This window comes from Molothrus aeneus, chromosome 1, assembly GCF_037042795.1.
Source record: "Molothrus aeneus isolate 106 chromosome 1, BPBGC_Maene_1.0, whole genome shotgun sequence".
Lineage (NCBI taxonomy): Eukaryota > Metazoa > Chordata > Aves > Passeriformes > Icteridae > Molothrus > Molothrus aeneus.
This window is the reverse complement of record NC_089646.1, coordinates 87,332,267-87,357,531: the sequence shown is the minus strand read 5'-3', so window position 1 is coordinate 87,357,531 and position 25,265 is coordinate 87,332,267. Positions and strand designations below refer to the sequence as shown.

The following is a 25,265-nucleotide window of genomic DNA, read 5'->3' as shown; positions in this document are numbered from 1 at the left end:
ACTAGGGATGGGACTTAGAACATTTTAGAACAATCATAGTCTTTGGACAACCAGATAAATGGGTGAATACATAAAGAATTATAAATAGGACTTGTGACTAATATGTAGCTCTGCAAAGTACAGGGCTTTATTGGTGGATGCCACTTTCATAAGCAGTCTGTTGAATTACTAACATGCAAGATAATGGAGTGTCAGGCTCAGAGACAGCCCCTTGAATCTTAGTTTAAAATTCACTAAATTACCTAAAACTCTTTGACTGCTATTTAGAGATTTGCTATTTACAGATTTTCTCCCATTCATCCATTATAGAAATAGTCAGTGAAGAAAGAAGAGAGAATTCTAAAAGATGAACTCTAAGGTTCTACATTTACTTTTTATTTTTCCTCTCTTTTAAGTGATTTAAATTCATTGGCCCAATATATTTTTCCCCATTATCTGTATACTGAGAAGGACAACTTGGTGCACTCTCTAGATATGTGACAGATGATTCAACACTTTTCTATTTCTTCAACTAATTGAAAGTGAATTCTCAAAAAAAAAAAAAAAACAAAAAAAACCACAAAGTGAAATCCATTGCTGACTTTGTACCTGTGGACCCCATGATAAATAGGGAATGATGTGTATATGAGCAAGAAAAGCTTCCAAAAATAGGGAACTGTGTTAAACAGAAAAAAAATTGAGGCAGGTATCATCGAATTCAGTTCTTTTAAATAATCAATGGTCCACTGGCTAACATTTTGTAAAACTTGAGGTGAAGATAAGGTGCAATGTCAGAAGATAGTTTGGATCAAGAGGGCAGAATCTTTTCCCTGGAGAGGTGATAAATTCTGCCACGTACAATTATTTTTTGTTGCCCTATATGATTTTTCATATGCTGTCCTAACTATTCTCTGGCATTCCTTGCACCTGCTTCGTGGTCATAGAAGTTATAAAATGTGCAAATGCCTATCAGTAAGTCTGGTTTCTGCCAGATCGTGCAAGCAGAGCTGGTCCTGGAACTTAAGGCTTTGGCTGGACTCCATAGCAGGCCTGAGCAGATGGGATCTCATTTGAGAAGATATTTACACCAGAAGACTGGAGGATCCTGTAGAACCTGTGTGCCTGCAGAGATAGAAAATGCTCTGTAGCTAATGACTCTGAGATTGTTGCACAGTGGTGGGATGTTTGCTGTGCCTGTACGTGGTGGTTCAGTGGCCATTTCTAGATTTGCCTGTGAAGCTGGAGGACTGAGGTTGTGGTGCCACAGCTGCACATGTAGGTGGGTGCTGGATGTTTTAATCTGCTCCAGCTTCCTTAGTGGGGCTGAACACTAACTCTACAAACAAAATTACTTAGCTTTAGGTCAAATAATCTATGAAACCCTGGGGTTTCACAGGTGGCTTTCCTGAGGACTATAGGACTGATAAAGTACATTTGCAGCAGTGTAGTTTCTAGAGTAGTACTCCAAAAGGAAGTACTACTGAAATTATTTTAAAGTTTGACCAATTTACAGGAGGGGTTATAGGATGTGCTTGACTGCAGTAATGGTGACCTGAGGCCAACTACAGGCAAGGTCCCAGGGAGTCTGCTCCCTGATGATGGAGAGCATCTGCCAAACACCACAGACAGGGCAGTCTGAGACTGTCTGTGTGCTTCCCTTTTTGTTCAATTAGTGCACTAATCGTTTTTAGTCCAGAGCTTTTCTCAGTACCTCTGAAGTGATATAGATTGCCACCACTTCAGCAGTGTTTAGGAAGGTCAGAAAACTTGAGGGTCATGAACATTATTGAAGCTTAAAAAAAGAAAAAAAAAAGAAAAAAAAAAAGAAAAGAAAGAAGAAAACTACCTGAAATCCCTTTCTCCTGCCTCCTCAGGAAAAAATAAAGGATCATTCCATGCCAGTAGCAGCTTTCTCTTTTGCTTGAAATCAACATCAGAGTAAATGAAAGGAATCAAGTAAATGCAAGCAAACAGATTTTAAACCAGCTGGCATCTAACTCCTACAGCAAGCAGAGAAGGCAAATCTTTAGCAAAGCTTTTATAACCCATGAATTGTTGTAAATCAGGTCTGATGTGTTCAATCATACATCTTTTTTATTTAAGATTATTGCTTTATTTTTCAAGCAAATATGTTCCATGTTCTGAGCATCAGTAAGCAAGTGTAACATCTGCCAAAGAAGAATAAAAGTGAACAATAGGCCATGCTTTCCAGACACAGAGTATAAAGCACCATCTTTTTGTACTGGCTGAGTCTCCTCTTCCACTCAACAATAATCAATGTGATACAGGAATGCTCAGCTTCTGTGCAAAGACTGAAACCAGGTATATCTTTTTACATTTGCTCTTGATGAGACAAGTATAGTGATGAAGCTATTATGTCACAAAGACTTTTTATAAAGGCATATTGATCACCTTTTTTTGACCTGAGAAGTACATTATTCCTTTTGTCTCAGCAGCTGCGAAGTTCCTAATTTCTCTTCCTTGCTGTGATTAGTGACAATTGCATTTAAACTTCAGTGAGTAACTATTGTGTGTTTGTTTTCTTTCCAACCATCTAATGAATTGATATATGTGTAATTCTAATTCACATTTTTCCAGTGTGATAACAAGTGTGATACTAACAGCTTGGCTGTTCTGTGAAATTTCAGTTGAATGTCTCCAGGCTTCAGCAGAAAATAGGAACATCTGCTTTCAGAAGCTTTTTGACTGGCTGAGTGACTCAACTTGTAAAACCAGCAAAAAGATCAAGTAAACTTTCCTTTTATTTGCTACACAATTGAATAATCAGAACTGATAGGAATTTTTTTCTTCTTTGAAAAGTAAAATCTGATTGTCTACATTTTCCTTTCAAAAGCCTGTATTGGAAAATATCCTTAACTGAATGTCAGAGAGTAGTAAGAAGGGTAGATAAAAAGATCAGACCAATTTGAAATTAAATAGCGGTTCATTTTCAAGTGATGTTGGATTATTAATTTCAATGAACTCACATTTCCAACCAAAATGTCATTTCTGAATTAGGCACTAAAAACTGCACTGAGAAAGTGCTGATTGAAGCCTTTAAAATATATATTTTTTAAATGTAGAGAAAATTTAATCAGCACCATTTCTTTTATAACGCATTCAGGGCAATACACATTCAATAAATAGGCATTTTCTGATGAGAATTTCTAAGCAGTAGCAGTCCTTTTTGATGAACCACAATTGGTACCTAAGCGATCAGAGATTTTCTCTTCTGGCCTATTCTGCTTTTTGCTGTTATTCACAACAGTGGGTAAATTCTCTACTGATGCATAATATATATTTAATTTTCTGTAGTCTGTCTACTAGCAAGCAAAACCAAAACAGAAATACAATCACTAACTTATGAGATTTACATCCAGAGAGATTTTTTGCTATGACTTTATACAAAGTTTATAAGCTGAGTTATAAATCTTATAACTCAGAGGCATAGCAATAGAAGAATAACCAGTAAGTCAAACTGATAAAATTGAAGTTTTCATAAACCTCAGCACATCTATGGTAATTCCACAGTTCTGTGCCTTGTCCCAGACATTGTATGTCATGGAAGAAAATTGTGATTTAATTGTGGGAGAAAGAAAACTGGAGTTCCCTAATTCTAACTTATTAGCTATCATGGTAACTGGATTGCAAACCAATGACCTTAGTAGGAAGGGTTCCCTTCTGTTCATATCCCTTATATGACTCTGAAAAAAAAAAGCTAAACTGATTTGAGCTGAGGAAGAAAAATTCTACAGAGTTAGATATTCTGTACAACCATTTTAAGCCTGATTAATAGAAAGCAGTTCTTGCATGCTTCTCGGAATTATTCATTGGAACTTGTCCACAAAACAATCACTATGGAAGAACTATGGATATATGGTTTGCTTTATGGTATGACATTCCTCTCATTTTCAGCAAACCAAGACCAAATGCTCGTACTTTCTAGGAGATGCAGCTGGTGAGGTCAGGAAAGTAAACCTCTATAAAACTAATTTAGCAAGTTAATGTCATTTATTGGTCCTTTGTCAGAAGGTTGACTAGAATCTTTCAAGTGCTTCAGTGCTGCGGAATGTTATTTGCCCTCCTCTGGCAAAGTACCAGATATTGCCAGGATGGATTGTGATGAAGGAGCTGGCTCTGCCATCTGGCATACACACCCAGCCATGTGCACATGCTCTGCTGAGAGCCCTGTTGGCAGTGCTGGAGATGGGAAGTCATGTGTCAAGCACAGTGGACTTCCAACCACCTGAATTTGTGCACAATTTGGCACTCATTCATGCTGCAGCCAAGTTGAGCAAACTGTCAAAATTTATAACCATGAAACTCAAGTGCTCACATACAGATAGAATCCATGTGTTTGCATCAGTGTCTGAGCTGCCCAGACTTCAGACAAAGCTTGTTCTCTTCAAAATATCTGTGGTCAGGAGAGCCCATGTTTGTGTGTGCCTCTAAAGCAATTTTGGCCTTCTCCTGTCTTGCTGCTACTGGTTTGGAGAAAGGGTTGAAGAAACTGTGCTTTCTCTTTTCTTCCTCACCATGAGTAGGGTGGTGAGGCAGTATGGTTAAAGGCTTTTCTGTACATCTGTAGTGTGGCTCAAGTTGGGCACCAGGAACAGTTAGTTCCCAGGCTCATAGAAAGCACAGTCAAAAAGCTCCAGGCATAGGATTGCAAAAGAAACCCCAAAACCAAACCAAAAAACAAAACCCAACAACAAATCAGAATGATGCCTTGCTTTTATCCCCCTGCCAAGAAAAGAGAGTATCCTGGGCCTTAGCCTGCAGCTATCCCAGGGCTCTTTGGAAGAAATTTAAAAGTAAACACTGTAAGCCCCCTCATAATTTCCAAGTTATGAAGTTGACTGGACCAGTTTTTCTTCCTCTTACATTTTAGAAGACTTCAGGGTTTTTCTGAACTGAAAGAGTAAACTGTAATCTTCCCAGGGACCACAACATCAGCAGAGATTGCCAGACAACAGTGTTTTCACCTCCTTCATCTCCACATGGTGCTGGGAAGAGGTCTTTGAGGCAGTGGTGTTGGAAACATGCCTCACAGGAAATCTTCAGCCCCAGTTTGGGGGCTGTGAGCTCCTGTTGGGATGGACGGGAAGTTGGTAACTGGGGACCAGGATCTGCCTGTGACATTTTATTCATCGTGTATTTCTTCCCTTGAAGAGGTGCCACAAGCAGATCTCTGGGGAGAGGACTGTCATTGTTTGGCCTCTCTCTCATTTCTATTTTACTTTTCCTGCTTCCTGCTACATTATAATGCTCTTCAGTTGCCTTCACAAAGATGTCTTTAATAATGGATCCTCTCAAGCCTTAGCTCAATAAAGAAAATATGGGGAAGCAGAGCTCTGCTCAAATGAGAACGGCCTTCTGGCACTGAAACTGCTGTCATTCCTGGGCTAAGCAGAAGTGTTCTATACTTGTGCTCTTGGTCCAAAGGAGATATTTCTTTTGTAATTAAGGATGGGCAAGAGCGAGTTATGTGCTAATAGTCCTAATTGATTTGGATTATCCCTTGGCTGGGACTAATCTCTTTAGCCTGGGACATATCTGAGTGCAGTGTCTCAGACTGGGAGACTGGCTTTTAGGGTAATATCCCTGAGACACAGAGGCATCTGATGTGTTTCACAGCACTGAATTGGCATAGTGTTACAATGCAGGTGTTTGAATCTGTATATGCCTAATGAGCTCTTGTGTTTGAACACAACTAGATTTTACTTGCAGTCAAGACAGAATCTTTGTGTTTATTTAATGCTTGATGGCTGGCAATATGAATGATTCATAGTCAAGGGAATGAGGTTATGAATAAATAGGTTTTTATTTATAACATTTATCACAAAACATTTACTAGATATGGGATTGAATTTATTCATGCATGAATCTTAAACTAAGCAACACATTGCTTCTTACAGACTTTTAGCTTCTACTCCAGCTGGAGTTGATAGTTGATAATTATTTGATAGTTTTGTATTCACTACATTTAAAGAAGCAGTGCTCTGCTTCCTTGATGCATGTTGGAAAAGGTGACATATTATGATGGGAAATTATTATTGTCTTATAGAAGCTTAATTCAGAGTAGATGTTTAGAGTAGTGTGGCAGTTGCAGCAGCAAGTTGCACAGCAGTCAGCACTCTTGTGTGTACTTGAGATCATAACTTGTGAGAGTTCACCAAAATTTGTAGGCACGTGCACAGATTAAGGCTGTGGTAGTCCCTGGGACTGGTCACATGCTGAAGTTGAAAATACACTCAAGTGTTCTTCTTTATAGATTTATAAATAGTGCACCAGTTTGTAATTTTAACACTTTTTCTGCAGCTCCACTGACTTTTATCTACCTGTGCTATTCTTTTCCTTTATAATAATGAACTTTATAAACTCCTGGGGATTTTATCAGAGCTCAATAGCCCAGAAAAATAGGACAGAAAATTGGTGCAAAGTATTTCTTACTATCCTGACATTCAAGGAGACTGTGATGAGTTGAGTTTCTAGACGCTTAAGGACTTCAGCCAGCTTTTTCTCTTACACAAGTAGAGATTGATTACACTAGAGAGACAAACTATTTGTTTCTGTTGGACTAAGGTCAAGCAGTACACTGTTTGTGCCAATGTGTCATAACTTTTCAAGACAGGAATGTGACCCTGAGGGTTCTAAAAAAGGGCAGGTGTGTTACATGGTTATTAATCAGCCTTTGTGGGAATGTTCCTGGGTTCGAAGTCTCCGTGTTAATAAGTCTTGGTGAACTAACAGTTATTGGGTGATGAGCAATCAGTATCTATACTTAGAAATAACCAGGAGAGGTAAGGGGTGAATTTTTCCATCTGGTACAAAATACAGTCTGCTTGCTGGCAGTGAAGTTGGGAGGTATATGTCTTACCTGGGGCACTCTCAATTGGCAGGAATCACAACACTCATTTCCTCCTCTTAATGTTATCCATCTTTAGTGACTTTCTTCTGTGAAAACAGCCTCCATCTGCCAAGATTCCACTTGATTTTGTTAGCTGTGCACGTGATGTAGGCACCAACCACTGGATCACCGTTGATTTCATTGGTAAAAGCCAAGGGACAAGAAAGGTAACTTTGCATTAGCTGTCCCAGAAATGCAACTAATGCAGCAACTGTTGGAGAGCAACCATATACAGTGGGTACCTACTGCTTTCTGTTTGTTTCATTTCTGTGTTTTAAACAAAGACCAAGCAAATCTTTAGTCTGCATTTTAGCCAACACACCAAGACTGTGACATCATTTTGCCTTGCCACATTTTCCTCAGGGGATGGTGACTGGGCTGACAGCCCATTTTGTGGTTATGTTCTGCTTAAGCTTGCTCGCCTTCACAGCACCAGTGAAAGAGTACTGAAAATCCCGAAGACTGTGAGAGCATGGACATCGTCTTGTTTTGTCACATCTGAATTGTTCTTATTCTGTATTCTTTTGAAAAATGTCTTCTCAAAAATATTCACAAGGCAAAGTTATGTCTTAAAAATGATCCAGTATATGCATTTTCTTCCAATGTGCTGTAAAGATGCTGGACTGATTTAATAACACTATTACCGTCATCCCTCATGCTCTCCCAATACCTCTGAAGTCCCTTTACTAGCAACCCATAATTGCAGTCCTTAGAGTGAAAATCTAGGGTACTTGATCCCTAAAGGTAGCATAAAAAAGATACTAGCACCAACAAAATTTGTAGGGCTGTCTTTGTAAATTGTTACAGAAGCTGACATGAAGATTCAGGCTTATACCCAGGGCATCTTAACTGCTGTGATTTAGGTAGACCTGCTTGCAAATAATGTATAGTTTATACTGCAGCCACAAACTATTATGCAAGAAGTATCTGTGAAAAGCTAGAACTGCAGCAAATCCAAGCTTTAGCAGAAACAGAACCTTCTACATCTTCTACTGTCATGAACTCCCTTGACATCCGTTTGGGAGGCTGAAGTCACTGGAGCACAATCAAGGAGCTACATAGCCACCTCCTGACAATGCCTCTGTGTTAGGAAGGATTGCACAGTGTCCCTCTAAGAGGGAGGAAAATACCTGATGGAGAGGAAAGTACAAGCAGCTGGTGAGACATCAAGAAGGTGATGTATGCTGCCAGGTCATGTTCCAGGGCAGGTGGACTCAGCCTGCAGCAAGGGCCAAAGAAGGGCTGGTGTACATCAGTGAGCAGAGGAATGGCAAGCTCACCGTTTGAGGGGCCCCAAGAGAACTTGTCTCATCATAGATACTGTGGAATGAACATGGACCTTTCAAAGTGGAGCTTTTTCAGTTCACCAGAAGGAATTGAGCGGTACCTGTGGGAATTGGGACTCTGTACTGCAGTACAGTGGTCCTGTGGAAACTCACACCAAATCAGATGATTCAAAGATTTGGATGCACTTATGTGGTTCTTGGGAATCAAAGAATATTCTTGGAAGTATTTCCTTGATCTCCAGACTCCCCTAGTTTTTTGCAAGATGAGTAAGGGAGACCCAAATACCAGATGGAGCTATGAGGGAGATTTTCCAGTGTTGTCTCCTCAGAGAGACTGACAGGGCGGGGAGGTTCTGAACATGTAGCTTCTTTCTCCCTGGATTAGTGGCTTGAACAGAAACCCATTCTCTTAAGAAACTTCTAATTTCGTTCCTCAGGGTGTTTTCCATAGTACATTTCTGCAGAAGTGCCCTCTTTAATGAGTGTGAACAAAATCTCTCTGCTGACACCAACAACTGGATATCAATTCAAAAACTAGAAAAAATCCTGCATCCCATGAAAAGAAGGTGGACTGTGATGCAACACATGTGGGATTTGCACCAAATGTGGTTCATCAGGGCATCAAGTTCACACAGCTTTTTCCAAGACTAATTAGTCAATAGTATTTCTGATTTATGTTTCTGTCCTCTTGCAAGTTTGCTGCACTGTTTTGGTCTGATTTTCACCCTGTGCATCCTGGCAGTGATTATGCCTACCTGTCATGCTGGCTATTTGCCACATGAGAAGGACATGAACTGGGGTTGACATAATCCAAGTGTTGGATCATTTGAGCCTGAAACTGCTCCCACTCAAAAGAATTTGTTTGTCCCTGTAGATATTGCATGGTAAAAAATACCAGAAACTCTTTGGGTTTTTACATTTTCTGCCTCAGTATTCATTTCAGCTACTGAAATGGTATTACAGCAGACAAGGAGCTTTACTGAAAAATTGGAAAATGTGGAGCCTGGAATCTTCACACTGGTTTTGGAAACCAGGCCTAATGTTTTAAGTCATGTCACATGTCAGGACAGGGAAATGCCATTGCAATATCCTCCAGACATCTCAGCTGATGTCTCTTTCTAATTTGATGAGTAGAAACAGGTCTCTGTGCTGTATAGATATGATGGTATTCAACTTACATTGTGTATAAAGCAATGAAATAAAGCAAAACAGAATATTCCTCTGGCTCTATGTGTATCCTGAGGGCCTTATTTATGACACTGCTTCAGGTGTTAGCAACTCTGCCTCTTCTTGCTGTACTGCATGGGAATCCAGTGAAGTGTTTGGCCTGAAGTGTGTCTTCCATCTGGTCAGTGTATAAAGTGACAGTGCAAACCCACTGAGATCACACGTCTTCACCATAATGTTACAAATGCCTCCTGTCAAGGGGCAGGGGATGGCAGTGAAGCAAAGCGTCAACAGCAGAAAATTTTACTGGACCTTTGTGGAAGGATAATTGTGCCAGGCCAGGGATATTCCAAAGGCAAGGGAACACATCCAAATTAAGCCCACTTCTCCCAAAAGTAGTATTTTTTTGCCAAAGCCAGGACATTTGTAATATTCCCTTCTGATAGAAATACCAAAATAGCTGATTTTATATCAATAAACTCAACAAAGTACTCTTTCTTTATCTCCTTCCACTTCCATTTGTTTATATGAGAAAGTTGCTTTTTTTTTTTCCTCCTAACTCATCTAAAAAGTGTTTCAGGAATGTGCAATTGTTTTTACTGAGATTTGAAATTCCATCCAGAAGAACTCTTTCCACAAATGCAAAGAAAAGGGGAAGATTCTTCCTTCAGGCTTCTTAATTCTCCCTTGCTATATAAATGTCAAGGAAAATCAGTGTGTTAATTCTTTCTGGCTGTGGCAAAGATTCCTCCTAAGATTCCTCTTTATTTTCTGCTAGTACTCAAAGATTCCTCTTATTGCATTATTGCTGTCCTCTCCAATGGACAGCAATAATGCAATAAGAATCTTTGAATACTAGCAGAAAATAAAGAGAAATAAATTTTTGCTTTTTTTTCCCATGAAAATTGATGTGACTGTTATATCTGACTGGTTTTCAGATTTCTCACCTTAAAGATTACTCAACCATTGGACATCTCTTGAGACTATGCCAATCCTTTGTTTTCTGGGGGTTTTTTTGAGAGTCAACTGTTCTTTTAAGCTTAGTAAATTCTCAACTTGCCAAGCTAAATATTCCAGACAAGGAGATACTTGTCCAAAGTAGTTCTGCTATGGTACTTCTCCCTGACCTTTCAAGCAAGGGGCATTTCAGGTTATGAAACAAGCTCTCAGCATGTGAGATGCTGCTGGAATCTCTACCTTCTTCCCTCCCCTTTCAAGCCATGCCTCTGCCACCTGACAGTTACTCACGGGGCTTGCCTTAAAGGTCGTTTTATGGCCGTGACTTTGGCTGCAAGACTCTTGGCACTCCTGCAGAGAGAGCAAGTGTGCTTGAAATCAAGTTTCTTACTTAAAAGCCTGTCTGTGCTGTTAAGGAGAGCACAGCTCTAACCTCTTGTTGCTCATGCTATTTCTGTAGCCCCTGTGACACCAGTTAGTCCCTGTTGCTCTTGTGGAAGAGCCTGACTGTACCAGAAAATGCCTATCTGAGTAATGTGGGAGAGATTGCTGCTCCATCTGCCAGGACAGGAATTGTGCCCAGCTGTAGACTTTAAAGATGTTGCTTGTTTTGTTTCATACCAAAGCAGACAGCAAACCTCACTCTGGTCTATAGGCAGTCCATGCACTGACAGCTACTGTGTTTCACTTCTCTGAGCAGCTAGAGTTCGGCTTCATGAGATCAACCTGCCCATGGAACTGCCCACTTCCTCTTCCCTCTCCTTTTCCCCTGGTGTATACCTTCCCAGGTAAAGCCTGGAAGCTGCTGAGGGTCTTCAGATGCTGGAGGAACTGCAGCTTTGAAGTAGGTGGTAGAGTTGGCTCTGCCCTTCTCCTATTCTCAGTTCCCAGGTGGCATCTTTCAACTGATCCTGCCCTGACAGGGAGAAGAAAGCACCCTGGAAAACTTAAGAGTCTGCTTCTTCCATGTGAGTTAGGAGATATTTAAAGGTATGGTATGTCTTCCTCCTAGGACAGGGAGAGAGGCTGTGTGGGGAAGGCATAACATTTAGGTTCTGCTCAGGGAGTTGTTTTGATTTCTGAGCTATTCTGAGATTTTTGAATTCACGCAATAAACTGAACTCCAATGCAAGGGTAAGGAAAAGACTCACCCATGATGCTGCTTTCCTTGTGTGGTGGAGTGGGAATCACAGGCTTTTCTTCCCCCTTCCAGGTCCTGGCAACTGCTACTGCTGGCCATGGCGAACATGCAGGACAGTTAGGTTAAAGTAGGCAAAGTATATTCCTGGCTGAAGAGACCTTTCAAATTTCCAAATCAGGTTTCACATAAACCAGTTTTTAAAGTGATGTTTTCCACACTGTTGTCTCCCCATCTTGCATATCCTCTGTCTAAACAATAATCTTGAATGTATTTTTTTCTGCTATTGTATGGATTAGGATATTGTGCCAACTTCCTACTCAGAAGAGCCAAGCCATTAGATAGATAGAACTTCTTGCCAGTGTTGAAGAGGCAACAACAGTGTTGTCTCTCTGCCTTGCCTATGGAAGCTGGCAGCAATAATTTAATCAAGGCCTGAGCCAGAACAATAAACTCTGTTGTGCCTTTTGAGTAACAGTGGCCTGTTCTCAGAGGCAAAAAATATGGGGGAAGAGTAAATACTAAAGGCTAAGTGGGATGATTTGTTTGTCACTCTTATATTGAACACAGGTATGGGGTTTTTTCCCCTCTGTTCCCTAATTTCTCTTTCCACTTTGTTTAAAAGGCCAGAAATTGAGGGGTTTATAATTCAGTGAGCCTTTCATTTGTCAACATTGTCCTATTCTCAAGATTAAAATAGCACAGCTCCCTGAGAGAGGGACTCACACTGATAACGAAACCAGACTGACCATTTCTTACCCTGTTTTGATGCATAGGCTGGCCTCACACACCCCCACAGATTGCTGGTTTTGCAAGAGAGCATTCTGTATGGCTGTGGGTCACAGCATGTGATCAGACGGATTCCTGTTATGTGCCTCTGCTCCCAAATCTCAGTGGCGTCTCCAGTATTCTGCATAATTCTTCTTTCCTGTGTTCAGTAACCACGCTTCATTTCTGTAATGAGACTAACTGGCAAAATTGGAGAGATTTAACTGTGGGATATCAAACTCCTATGACACACAAGCAACCAGATTCCCATCCCTGTTTGTCTTTGGCTCAAAGATTTTATTTGTAACTGAGTACACTTGTACTTTGTACTGTAACATCATATTGTAAACCCTTCATAACCTGAGAATGTCAGCCTGGGCTCATGGGTATTTGCTGTCTCTCAAAAGAGTGAGATATGCTACAGCTGTCCAGATTTGGCTCTGGACATATAATGTATAATATGGGTATAATGTAAAATAACAAATTTGTGAGAAGCTATTGTGTCCGTCTAATGAGTTAGGTTCAATCAGCAATACAGCAGACCTACATACACTTTGCTAACAGACATGAATATAGGACTGTGAAAGGACTGTGAAACTTCCTTTAATAAGTTTGTCTAGAAAATTGTGATTTGAAATAATTTCTCCTTCTCAGAGTTGTTAGCTCATTTTTGCCTGTGTAATTGATTTACAAATGCCTTTACTCTGTTAAAAAGTCATTTACATGCTTGACAGTATCATTGTTATCCATACTCCTCATGTGTAAGAAGCCTGACAATTAATGCTAAGCTTAATTCCACATGTTTGCAGAAGGAAGCCCGCAGATAGCTGTTAATTTCCCTTGGTACCCTTAGAAGCCAATATGTTTCTGCTATTTTATTTGCAAAATAAACACTGTACATTTACTTAATTATATTTGATGTCATAATTCCAGGGGTTTTTTTGGCCTACAGGGGCTTGGAGCCCTTGAGGTAGCTTTCCTCATTATTAGACAACAGTTGTATAGCTGTAGTTAGTAAATGATGATTGAATACATGCATAACAAAGCAATGCACAGCAGTTTCTGTAATAAAGTGAAAAACACACCTCTACAGTGAAAAATGTAATTTTCCAAAGGGAAAGCATGAAGTGCAACTCAAATTCAAATGTTTATTTGCTATTTTGTCCTCTCTGAATGAATGAATAATAATGTCTGCATTCTAAAAAGGAAAATAATGAGAAACAGCGTTCACAATGAAGTGAGACAGAGATTGTTGCTGCTTTTAATATATTTTTAATTTCAGCTAATGTTTAAAACTACGTTAAGGGCAGAAGTGACTTCCAGCAGGGTCTGGTCACACCAGTGACTATATCCTCATGGACCAAACCCTCTTGGCAGATGGATATGTTGGTCTCTCTCCTCTTTGTTTCCATGCACTTTTCAAAAAACCTCCAAAGGTTATCCTTTATCTGCAGCCCTCTACTCAACACAGGGCATCCTAGCTGCCTGAAACAAACAGTTGTCCCCATGGTTTTTTAATTTATGATTTTCTTTTGATCCCACCTTGGGTGATTGTTTGTCTTTGGTAGCAACAGTGTAAGTGAAAATTTGGAAGTCTAAAATATTTAAAGCACAGGTTCTTTACCCAAAGTCCCTGTACAGCAAAATTTGCTCCTGCACTTCATATTGCATATCTTAAAATGTAGTGTTGGCTAAAGAATCACATAATAATTCTGGTGACAGAATTGGAAGATATATTGTATGCAACCAGCTCTGTATTTGCTCAGCATATTTAATTACATGGTAAAATTAATTTATCAAGTTTTCATATTTATGCTTTGACTATTCATCATCAGGTTTCTGTATGCATTTTTGGAAGGGTCTTTTTTGGGTCTGGTCCAAGCACTGCTGAACTGCTCTGATTTGTTGGATATGTCACTGTAGTTGCAATGCTTTGCTGCTTTTTTTTTTCTTTTGCATTTTTATGCTCTGAAAGTAACATCTTTTTCTTTATCTTTTTTAAAGATAAAGACATTCCCTGCTGATACATCTAATCCTTTTTTCGATCCCTTTACAACAGTACCACAGTTTTCTGTAAGTAGAATGTGCAAATAAAAAACTGTGTTTTAACACAATTCCAACTGATTTTTAAAGTGTCAGAAATCTATGCACTAAGCAGTCCTCAAAAAAATTTTGAAAAAGATAAATTCCAAGTAGAAATTAAGAGTACGAAGCAGTTAAATATTCCCATTATACAAAATGTTGCCTGCATTCAGACATTGCTGCTTAATAGACAGAGGACTAAAAGTTAAAGGTCAAGGTTCACCACCAATGAAGTCAGTCCCAAAGTGTTCATTTCAGGACTGTAGAGGACACTGGTGAAGCTCCATAACACCTTTACAGGGAGCAGTAAGGGAATGGAAGGATTTAGTCCTCTGTCCAGCAATTGCATGGCCTCCTGCCTGAAACCACCTGCTGTGCCATCACAAAGAGAGCCCTGATTTTCATTGAATGTACAACTGAACTTTAAAGAATTATAGTTTGTGTGTGAATGACTGCAGTGGTATCCTTGTACAAACTCTCATGTTTACCCAAGGACTTGAATCCAATATTGAACTTCATTCTTGTTAAATATTCACAGAAGAAATGACTTGGGGATTTTGGTGAGGTAAACTGCGTACAAACAGAAAACAATTATCAGACAATTTAAAAAGTAAGTATGTTCGAAATCTTGCTTTGGTGGCAGAGGCATTATCTAATAAGTATGACCAAAAAAGTATGACAAAATTAACCACTCTTTAAGAAACACTCTGCTTATAAACGCCATGTAAAATGATTTATAATTTTAAAGTTTCATTTGCAAAATGAAGCATTTCAGACTTTGACCTCAAATTTTACTGGTTGCAGCAATCTATATCTGGCATATAATCCAAGATAAATTACTTCATGTGAAGGTTCTGTCTGTATTTAATGATTTAAGGAATGAGGCTTTTCTTTCACAATAAACCTGATCATGGGCTTTTATGTAAATGTGTTTTTTCTCCAAATAGGTGCTTTAAAGCCAGAGTTAGTTAGCCTTCCCAAGCTGTGTAAGTGCCACAGTTGAGCTCTAATCAAATGCATTTGAATGTACACAGGAACGTCACATCAATGTTTCTTTATGTCAGCCAAGTCCAGATCATAAAATTGTGATAAAAGCTAACCCAAAGTTACAATGCTTGTGTCTTTCACAGTACTCCTTTATCTAAGCAAAATTATGTGCCTCCCAAAATAGCTTTCTCACTAATTAGTATTGATTGTCAGATATTATTTTTTTGTCTCTGACAGTTAGGATGAAAGCAAAATTTAGGAGGGCTATATAACATACATTTTCATAATTGGGGGTTCAGAACTCTAAAACACAAACAGAAGATATACTGATATACTTACCCACAGAAATTTCCATATTGCAGAGAATGGCTATTTCATGGCAAATTCAAATGTTAAATTTTTGTTATGTTCTGTCAGGAGAAAAGAGGCAAAGCAAAATTCAAACTAATCTTTCTGAAATCCCATCTTGTCCCCATAGATTTCCATTTCCCTGGGGAGGGTGGAGAGAAAAACTGAGACCACCAATATTTAAAATACCATTGCAATAAAAACTGGATGATGTATGATCCATCACGTGACCCTGTACATTTCTTTTAGTGAGTTATGTACAAATATCTGTGGTGAACAAGCAGCTACCCATGGGACTGCACAGAGATGGGAAAACAATTAGGAGAGTTAGGTGGCTTTGTTCTGGTGTTTCATAGCCCTCTCTCCCAGCCCAAAGGGAGGTGTCTCTCCACTGCAGTATTTTAGATCATCCTGATGCACTGCTGAGAGCTCCTCCTGCCTGAAGAGCGCTACACCACAGGCAGGAGCTCTAAGGGAAGGGTAGCTAGGACTTGCAGGAAGATCTAACTCTGATTGGTATCCACTCACATGCAGACCCAGATGGTAATGTTTGGTAATTGGTTTTTTTTGGTTTGTTTTTTTTTTTCTGTCCTTGTTTCCCCTTACCCTCCACTTTTTTTTTTTCTTTTTTTTTTTCCCACTTGGAAGAAAACATCAGAATGTTATTGAGCAGGAAAAGGATTATGTATAGTGATGTTTAGAAGGCTTTAACTTTTGTATATAGCTCCAAATTTGGTGGTGTATATGCAGTTGTGTTGATTTGATCAGATGAAAAATTAGATTACTTGGATACCTGTAATGTTTAAATATAATCTTCAGCCCAGAAACCCTCTGAATTTCAGAGATTTCCATAGAAAAATGGCAGGCATGATGGCCATAATCTCAGGCACGTGTAATCCACATAGATTTAAATTAATGAAATTATATCTGTTTAGACCAGTTAAATATTTGGCTTAAGTGTGCAATCAGACATATGTATAAAAAGATGCTTTGGATATCTACTGTAAAATCATCATCCAGAGCAGACACACTATGGGACTCAAGGCAGTTCTTCAGCAAGTGTAGCTTGTCATCACTCTGCTGATTTCAGTGAGGCTGGCAGAATTTACATCAGCTTCAGAGTGATGTCTTCTTCTCATGCCGTAGGGTAAGATCTGGCAGTCCTAGGAGAACATGGACACCAAATTTCATACCCCTGCAGTTTGTAAGGTTGAGTTTTAGAAGTTGAATTACAGAGAATTTTGAAAAGGTCCTATTAGCCATTATTTACACACATGAGAGTTTCTTTAGTTTATTTTACATTTTTCCATTTTACTAATTTTGTGGAATTAATGGAATTCCTTTTGCTTCAGAGATTATTTTGGATCATTAGAGATGTATTTAAACATGTTAAAAAGTGACAATAAGCAAGCAAACCTAACACAGCCAGTCTTTCCTGGGCTCAAATAGTTTTCCCACTGTTTGAACCAAGTATGTGAATCACTTGCAGAGGGTTGCAGAATTTGAGAAATAATTGGACTAAAAACAAGGTTGTTCTTGAAATAGCTGCTTTCTTATGATGGTGACTTTTCCTCCTCCCTGCCTTAGACTCTGAACCAGGTTCAAAAGAAATAGTCACCAAGGAAGAAAGGTAGGATTTAGATACCAGTAGGAGCGTGTTTTAATGATCTTGACACACTGACAATTGCAGTTGCTCTGTATTCTTCCCACGTTAGGGTCAGACATGCACCACAGGCACTAGCTGCTGTGGTTTGGCATAAGAAATAGCCCACACCAAAAAGCAAGACAGGACTGTTTGATTTTTAGGGATCTTCCCATTCTGGTTGTAAAAATAGCCCTGTCTTTGCTATAATATTGTTGTGCTGAAATACCTCACCTAAGAGACAGGAGATGGTTGCTTGCTGCTTGTCTTAAATCTGGACTTCCAATATTGCTTTAACATTACCTTTCACTGGATACTGAAAGAATATTTCTCTTGAGGCATGTTTCAGTTAGCAAAAGTGGGAAAGAGATGGAGATTTTGAAACCTGGACTCCTAAAAGCCCAGACTCCCAGCTGTTAATAAAACACAGAGTAGTTAGAGGACCCACCAGGAAATTGAATAGGATTCCTGAAGGATATTCCAGAAATCTCATGTTGTCAACATTCTGCATAAGTTTTAGGGAAAATACAATAATGATAAGTGTCATTCTCCAAATTGATCATGTTTTTTAGCTGAATGCTGCCAGTCCCATAGGTGTCACCTCACTCAGCTCATGTTGCAGTCTGGCTGGTCCCTCAGGTATCAAAAGAGGTGGCTGTGGAGCCTCTGCAGAGGCTGTGCTGAGAGGTTATAGACACAGCCTCCCATTTGTTCTCATTCTTAGTTGCTGTTACTGTGTGCTTGGCAATGAATTGGAGAGTGAAGGATGACCAGTAGAAGCTAATCTACAATTTTTTCTTTCTGCGTGTGCGTATACATATTTTTTTTTGTAGGCAGAATTTGCAGACAGCAAATTACAATGCTGTGGGGTGCAGTCATCTCCTAAGATTACGCTGGTGTCTCCATCACCCGTCCTGAGGTCTCTGGCAGAGACTATCCCGACTCCAACAGTGCAGACAGTATATACGTCGCATAAGCCCATTTCGCTGGCAGACAGGTACTGTGCAGTTCTTTCACAGAAATACCATGATGTTTTCTGCATTGAATGAATCAGCTTGATTTCCCTTTTTCTGTCATAATTACCATAAAGTGTCCTTTTCTCTTATACTGAAAGATTTTTGATGACTACTTAAGAATAGGTGGGTTATGTAAAGTATCTGTAACTGATACTCATGCTCTGAGATAAAGAAAAGCCTACCTTAATTAGCTGCTGCAGCCAGCAGTGTACCATTTCTGTGACCAATGGCCTGGGGACAAAGGGTTGTGCAGATTTTTCCTCAGGCAAGTCATTTTGTCTGAACCACAAAACTTTTGTTTTAATAACTGCTGTTACAATTTGTTTTTTGAAATTAGATGTCCATGAGGGAAACCTGAGTTTGAGAAATGTCTGTTCTTCTAAATGAAAAACAGGCATTGGTTTTCTTTCTTGTTCCTCTTTCTCTTTTTTTTTTTTCTATTTTAGTAATGTCAAGCTACAGTGGTCTTGTAATTTCTCAGACAATCAACAAGCTATACCACCTTTTTACAGACAGACTCTTCAGTTTTCTATTCTTTCATTCTACTGGTTTTGCATGCTGGCTTCTTATTCTATAATTTAACCAAAACTGAACTCAAGCTGATAATTTACTGAATATAAATGTAGCAGTGGATATAGTCAGTACTTCTGGAGCACAAATAATTCAAGGCTTATGAAGAAAAAAGTACTTCTTTGACATCATAATGAATGAATCTTTTATGCTTTTGGATTCACAGTCGTTTCCTATTTTTGGTTGTTAATTATTTTTTGCAGCTGGTTAATTGCACCTGCACATTAATTCAACATTGCTTACTCATCTAAAAAATTATCATTCCAGTGAAAAAGTAATTCTGAAGCTGTAGTGCTGAACTCAGCTTCTGTAAGATGTCTCATGCACAAGTGGGTGATTCTACCCCTGCTTGTCCACAAATGGGCTGCAAGGTTTCTGTAATGCCGTTTAAACCTCCAAACTGTGTTACAAGTGTGAGATACATAACTTTCAGAACAGCATGGTAAACAGTATCAGAAATTGAGTCACTAAACCAGGACATTCCCAGGGTTACAAATCCTCTGGGCTCTGGAGTGAATTGGTAGAGCAAGGACCTCAGGCTCTGATTATGGCATCCTGATATGTGCAGGACTGTGGTAAATTCAGCATAGCTATATATGTATGTATATAGATATCCCCCAATATCAGATTGCACCAAGGAGCAGAAGGCTGTAACAGTAGTCTATCATAATGGCATTTGCTGCAGCTGCTCCATTTTTAGAGTCCTTGTCCAGCTTCCTTTGAAATCAGTAGCCTTTAATGGGGGTTAGATCAAATTATAAACTGTTTTGCCATGTGGATCTTTTTATACCCTTCTTCTTGCCTCTGTTTGCTCCTCAGAAATAGCAAGCAATACTTGTTTTTGAATCAGCCATCAGTTATCAGCTTTTTCACTGAATTGTGTCTGACCTTTTTTTCCCCTTCTTTGGTATTTTGAAAATGTTAATTATTTTAAATTGAAATCTGAGACTTATTGTTGTTCCCATAATTGGCTGTTTGTGCATTAATTACACAGTGCTGAGACTCTGAGGCGTGAACTTGAGAGAGAGAAAATGATGAAAAGACTCTTGATGACAGAATTATGAAACTCGCACTTCCGTCAGATGGAGAATGGATTGGGGCCTTTCATGTGCCTTCTGTCTGTTTACATTCCTCTGCTTCTGTGTACTCAACATAATGCATCGGGAAAATGTGTGATATTCCTGGCTCGCCTGGATTCACCGCCGTTGGTTAAAATTACGTCTTGGCTAGACTTTGACTTGAAGGAGTTCCTTTATTCATTTGCTGCTGGGAAATAAACCTTCAATCCTTTCTCTCTCTTGAGATTTTATACTATTAACACAATTAATTTCTGGTTTGGTTTTGGTAAATCTAGGGCAAAGAGGATCAGCAAGGAGCATACTGATTTCTATTGGGAAACACTGTTCTGTACATATGTTAATAAGTGAACAGAAATTAATGTTATGCAGAATATTTTGATAGTAACATAGAAAATATGTCATTTTGTACAACTGAAAATTGCAATGAGCTACTGCTATTTGTTAAGAGAACCATTTTTAAAGCAGAAGAATGATTATTACATCCTAACCCCAGGACTGTTAGTCTCCACAGAATAAATGGCTGTCTTATTAAATTCCTAACCTTAACCTTCCCTCAGAGATATAAATAGCTGCAACTGGGAGAGACACTCCACCATACAGATACACACACCCAATATTTCCTATAGCTTATCACCTTGACCTAAACTTTCAACAAAATCTTACCCTATTTCCATTAATGGGTGAAAAAATCTGTTGTTTAAAGTAATTTGCTACTGACTTTCTAGCTTGATACTGAATTTTTTAGAGCAAGTGAGGAGCTTTACCTTCTCCAGTTTGCCTAGGCTTTAAGGCTAGCCCACGCTCAGACATCTTCTGCCCCAGCACTGAAGGTTGAAGAGCCTCAGCGGTGTGTAGCTCACACAAGGAGAATTTTTTCCTTCCTGGGTAAAAAAACACCTTCCTGGTTGACATGAATTGATTGGTCCCCTTCAAGAACAAGAACGATGATCTTTTAAGGCATAGCTGTGCCTATACCCATATTTTTAATTCTACTAATCAGAGTGTATGGCCCAGCAATCCTGTGCTATACATCCCGTTCACCTCCAACACCCAAGCAGCCTCTACATCCAGTGGAGCTATCTCAGGCATGAAGTGGGGTGGGTAGTCCAACACTAGCAGAGCCACAGCCACAGGGAGGGAATTGATGGGATACAGGTAACGCTACCAACTATCTCCTAGGGAAAAAAAAAAGGTCTCAGCTTCCCCTTGTTCAGTAGCGCAGGGTCATCTAGAAAACTAACAATATCTGACTGTCAGCTACAAGGTACTCTTTCAACAGGAAAGGTTTTGTGCATTTTGTATGGCTGAAGATGTATATTGTTCTGTTACTCTGTACACTATGTTCTCTTATTTGTATTAAGATAAAATATTGCCCTTCATTTGGCACTGATTACAATGGCTTTATCTCAGCTTAAGCAGTTTGTTTGTGTGGAGGCTGGGAAGTGATTGCTGTGAGATTGGATTTCCTTCAGAGTTAGTTTCTGCTGTTTTCCTAAAATGAGAGTTTTGGAGACCTTCGTAAGACTGGATTGCAGTGTGAAGGTATAAGATGACTTGTCTATTTTATATTTGCTGGGACAAAAATTAGCTTTAGGCTTCCCATTTAAATCCACCAAGCACAAAACTTTCTGGTTGCCATAAATTGGGTCAAAATACACAGCACAACTGTTAGGTAGAAAATCACATTACAAAATTTAATCAAGTGGCTCAACATGAGCAGTGGGCACAAGGAGCCACAAAAACACACCTGGACTGTAGATTTAAGAGCATTCCAGTGACTTTTCTGGGTAATCAGATATGACTTGTATTCTGTCCACCTGCTAGTGGCAGTGCCAGGACACTTCTGTTCCTTTTGTTTTAATGCCCCAGTCCATCAATCCAGGGTTCTCAAAAATTGATTAGGAACATTAAATCCCTGTGAGAAAATTGGAAAGGAGGGGGAAATGCACAGACACAAAAGAATGCAATTTCTTGTTACTCTTTTCTCACCACTTCCCAGAAGGTATTGGTGAGGGAGAAGCAGCAGCACATTTTGAGTGTGTCCAAGTGAGAGTGAGCATTTTGAAGAACAAATAAAAGAAAATTGAAACTAGAAATGCTGGTTTGGGAAAGGAAATGAAGTAAGGTTGAGAATGGCACAGTGCTGACTGAGAATGGCCATTGTGCTGACTGCTCAATCTGGTTTTCTGTCTGTTAGGTAACCCTCAGTTGTGTTTGAACTGGCAACAGTTTCACAAAGTCATTGTCAAAGAAAACCCAGAAAAAAAGCCCCAACCAAACAAACAGAAAAAAATCTGAACACACCCTTCAGTCATACTGATTGATGCAGTGGACTTTAGGAACCCCACAATATGCCCTCAGGTTTGGGGGCAAAACAGATCCATGTTAGGACTTTCTGGTCACTTAAAGCAAAAGCCTTTAGCAAAACTGAATGCCTGAGTCAGAGTAGCCTATAAGATATTCTGGCTCATAAACAGTCTAAAACAGTGTTGTTTTTAATGCATCATTTTTGCTCCCATTGTATAAAATTTCTTCAGCTGAAATAATCAGAACTGGAACAGAAGTAACGTGAACCAAGTTTACTTTATATGGCCAAACCTTTATGGCTGAGGCATGCTCTGGGATAGCTGAAGAAGGGCAGAGATTCCTCCTTCTGTGGTTCCCACCAGGAGAAGAGGGAAAGGCTCATGTGGCTGCTTAGTATTTGTGGGACATTTTCTACAGAACAACTCTAAGTATGTTGCCTTGTTGTGTTTTAGTGTCTTATCCACTGGCTGCCACTGTTTCCTATTCTGCAGTCTAATGGAGCTTTATTAAAACTGTTTTACTGAAATCAAACTAAACTTTTAACTGTGGAATGTCATCATCTTGTTCTTTCTTACTACGTACCTTCTTCAGCCATGCTTGAGCGTCTCAGTTTTCACATCCTCTGAAGAAACACTTCTGCCTCACCTCTGGTTGGGATTACAGTGTTAGGACACCTGTTACCCAAAACTGCTGTGAACAAGACAATGTCAACATGAACATATTGCAGAGGGGCAGATATTGCAGATTTGCTCCTATAATTTAACTTTACAGGTGTTAAAGGATACTCTGCCTGAAGGTATGTCTATATAATAGTGCAGAAGTATCTGAGCTAGCTTTAAGCTTGCATTTGTAGTTGTGGCAGCATGAAGCCCAGCACAGGCTATCATTATCATGTACATTGACATGTGTAAAGATAACGCATTTGAACAGCAGCCTTCTGAAGCATGGGCTCCAGAACTGGTGACAGAAGAGGGTGGCTGAAAGGATTTTGTCTCTTCAGCTCTCCTGGGAAAGGGTTCATCTCATCTAACATTAAAATGCCCAGCTCTCACCTGGTGAGAGATCAAAGGACCTGTCTTCCGGAGGTGCCTCTGACTTTAGTGTCTACCTTTATACTGACTAAAGTTAAGTGAGATGAATCCTGCTTTCCCTCCCTCTGGCTAGGTCTACATTGCAAACCCTTGCTGACTCAGCTGCATCATCCAGGGTTCAGCTTCGAGGTGTGATTTGGGATCGGCGTAGCTGTGCCAGTGAAAGCCCTGAGCGTTAGGTGTAAATAAACTGTCAGAAATATCCTTTTGACAGAACAGAGAGCTGGGATAACAACTTACAGTGACATAAGTGCAGAGGCTTCGCTGTAGTCATGCTCCATCTGGGAGTTGATGAAACCTCCTGCTATAGCCACGCTGGCAAAGCTAACCAGGGGTGGCCCTGGCTTTTCACAGTGCCCCGAGTGATGCTCCGGCCCCGTCAGCAGATCCCAGCTTTTCAGCGCCAAGTCTCTAAGCAGCGGAATGCAATGTTGTCATGTTCAGGTGATTCCAGCAAAATTTATTGGCCATTTAAATAGCTATGCAAGGAGTTAAATATTTTCTCATTTTGCAGTCTCTTATGGAAGCCAACCAATTGTGCTTTGTTTTTTTGTGTGGCTCAGCTGTTTCCACTATTTGTTTTAAAAGGAATAACTGAGTTTTCTTTAGAAGTGTTGGTTGAGATTCCACACCTCTCTCAGGTCCCATCATGTGTGCCGACTTTTCATGTTTCATAGACCCTGGAAGTGCAAAATTTGAAAATTAACTCCTCCAAAATTTCAGTTCATGGCTTCACTCTCTTGCAACAGGATGCCTACATGCCCATTTGAAACAGAGCTAGCAATGCAGTGAAACATTTCATTGGAGGCAGCATCATGTTTTGTTTGAACTGTTTACAAATAGCCTTTGCTTTTATTTATTTTTTTTCCTGAATACACTTCTGGTTCATTTGCTACAAAAAAACCTACTTGTAATTATGCAATGGAATATTTTTTCTTTTTTTTTCTTTTCTTTTTTTTCTTTAATGTCCTGATGTTCAAGGAGTTTGCAATAAATATACTGAGACTGATCTGTAATTGCATGTAAGATTAGCCTCACAACTGTGTTTTGTAAAGTTAAGTGCCGTAAAAGAAGCTGTATGAAGATGTGGAGAAGGAGGGAAGATAGAGAGCAAGTGGAGGCTTCTTTGGCAGCTGCAGCATGGAGTGGTGGGTAGCAGCTTTAAAGCAAGACTGCTCACACCATTTTGTTTCACCTGAGTAGCAGCATGTATCATCAGACAGTGTATGATGGCATTTTGTTGAAAACATGCCTAATGAGAAACTTTTACGGCTCCGCTGTTTACCTGTTCCTGTATTCATGCCTGCAATAAAAGAGATGAAAAATAAATCACAGAGTCTGAGCAATTTGTAGTCAAACCAGTCATTTAGGAGGCAAGGGGCAACATGCCAATTAAAGGAAACATCTGCTTGCTAGGAAAGTGGATCCACCATCATATAAAAAATTACAACGCAAATTAAAAATGGAGAGATAACTTCTCCATAAAGCCTAGAGGGTTTTCTTCAGCTTAAGGTTATAGTCTAGTGTTGTGGGTGCCAATCATCTGTGGGGTCATTAGGTGGAGCACATTTTGCTGAATACGAGAGCCAGAAAATACTGGCAGGATTAAAGCAGACAAACACAAAACTTGGCAGGTTTTTGGGCTTTCATCTAGGGATCAAAAGGCAGCAAAAAGTATTACTAGAGTGGAAGGGGTGGGGAGGAATGCTCCACACAGAGCTGAGACACACCAGGTTGTTAAGCTGCTCCATAGAGAAAAATTTAAAAACATACTCACCAAAAAACCCCCAAACAAACTAAGCCTGTTTACTGCATTTGTTTTTCAAACACAATTAAAACATTTCAGTCAGATTTTTGCCCTTGATTTTGCCTTTCTTTCAATGTCTAAATGGAAAGTTGCTTCAGAATGAAACATTTCCCTTTCCTTGAAAGATCTCT

General features: G+C 39.5%; 1 protein-coding gene across 2 annotated transcripts in view; it reads left to right on the top strand.

Annotated features, from left to right (window-relative positions):
- EPB41L4B (erythrocyte membrane protein band 4.1 like 4B) overlaps positions 1-24,656 on the top strand; it is a 170,138-nt gene extending 145,482 nt beyond the window's left edge. For both annotated transcript variants that reach the window (XM_066560253.1, XM_066560245.1), the window contains 3 exons: positions 14,210-14,278; positions 18,098-18,261; positions 19,845-24,656. In XM_066560253.1, coding sequence (XP_066416350.1) covers positions 14,210-14,278; positions 18,098-18,261; positions 19,845-19,914 — 303 coding nt within the window. In that variant the 3' untranslated portion in view covers positions 19,915-24,656. The remainder of the gene's footprint in view (positions 1-14,209; positions 14,279-18,097; positions 18,262-19,844) is intronic.
- The last annotated feature ends 609 nt before the right edge of the window (positions 24,657-25,265 follow it).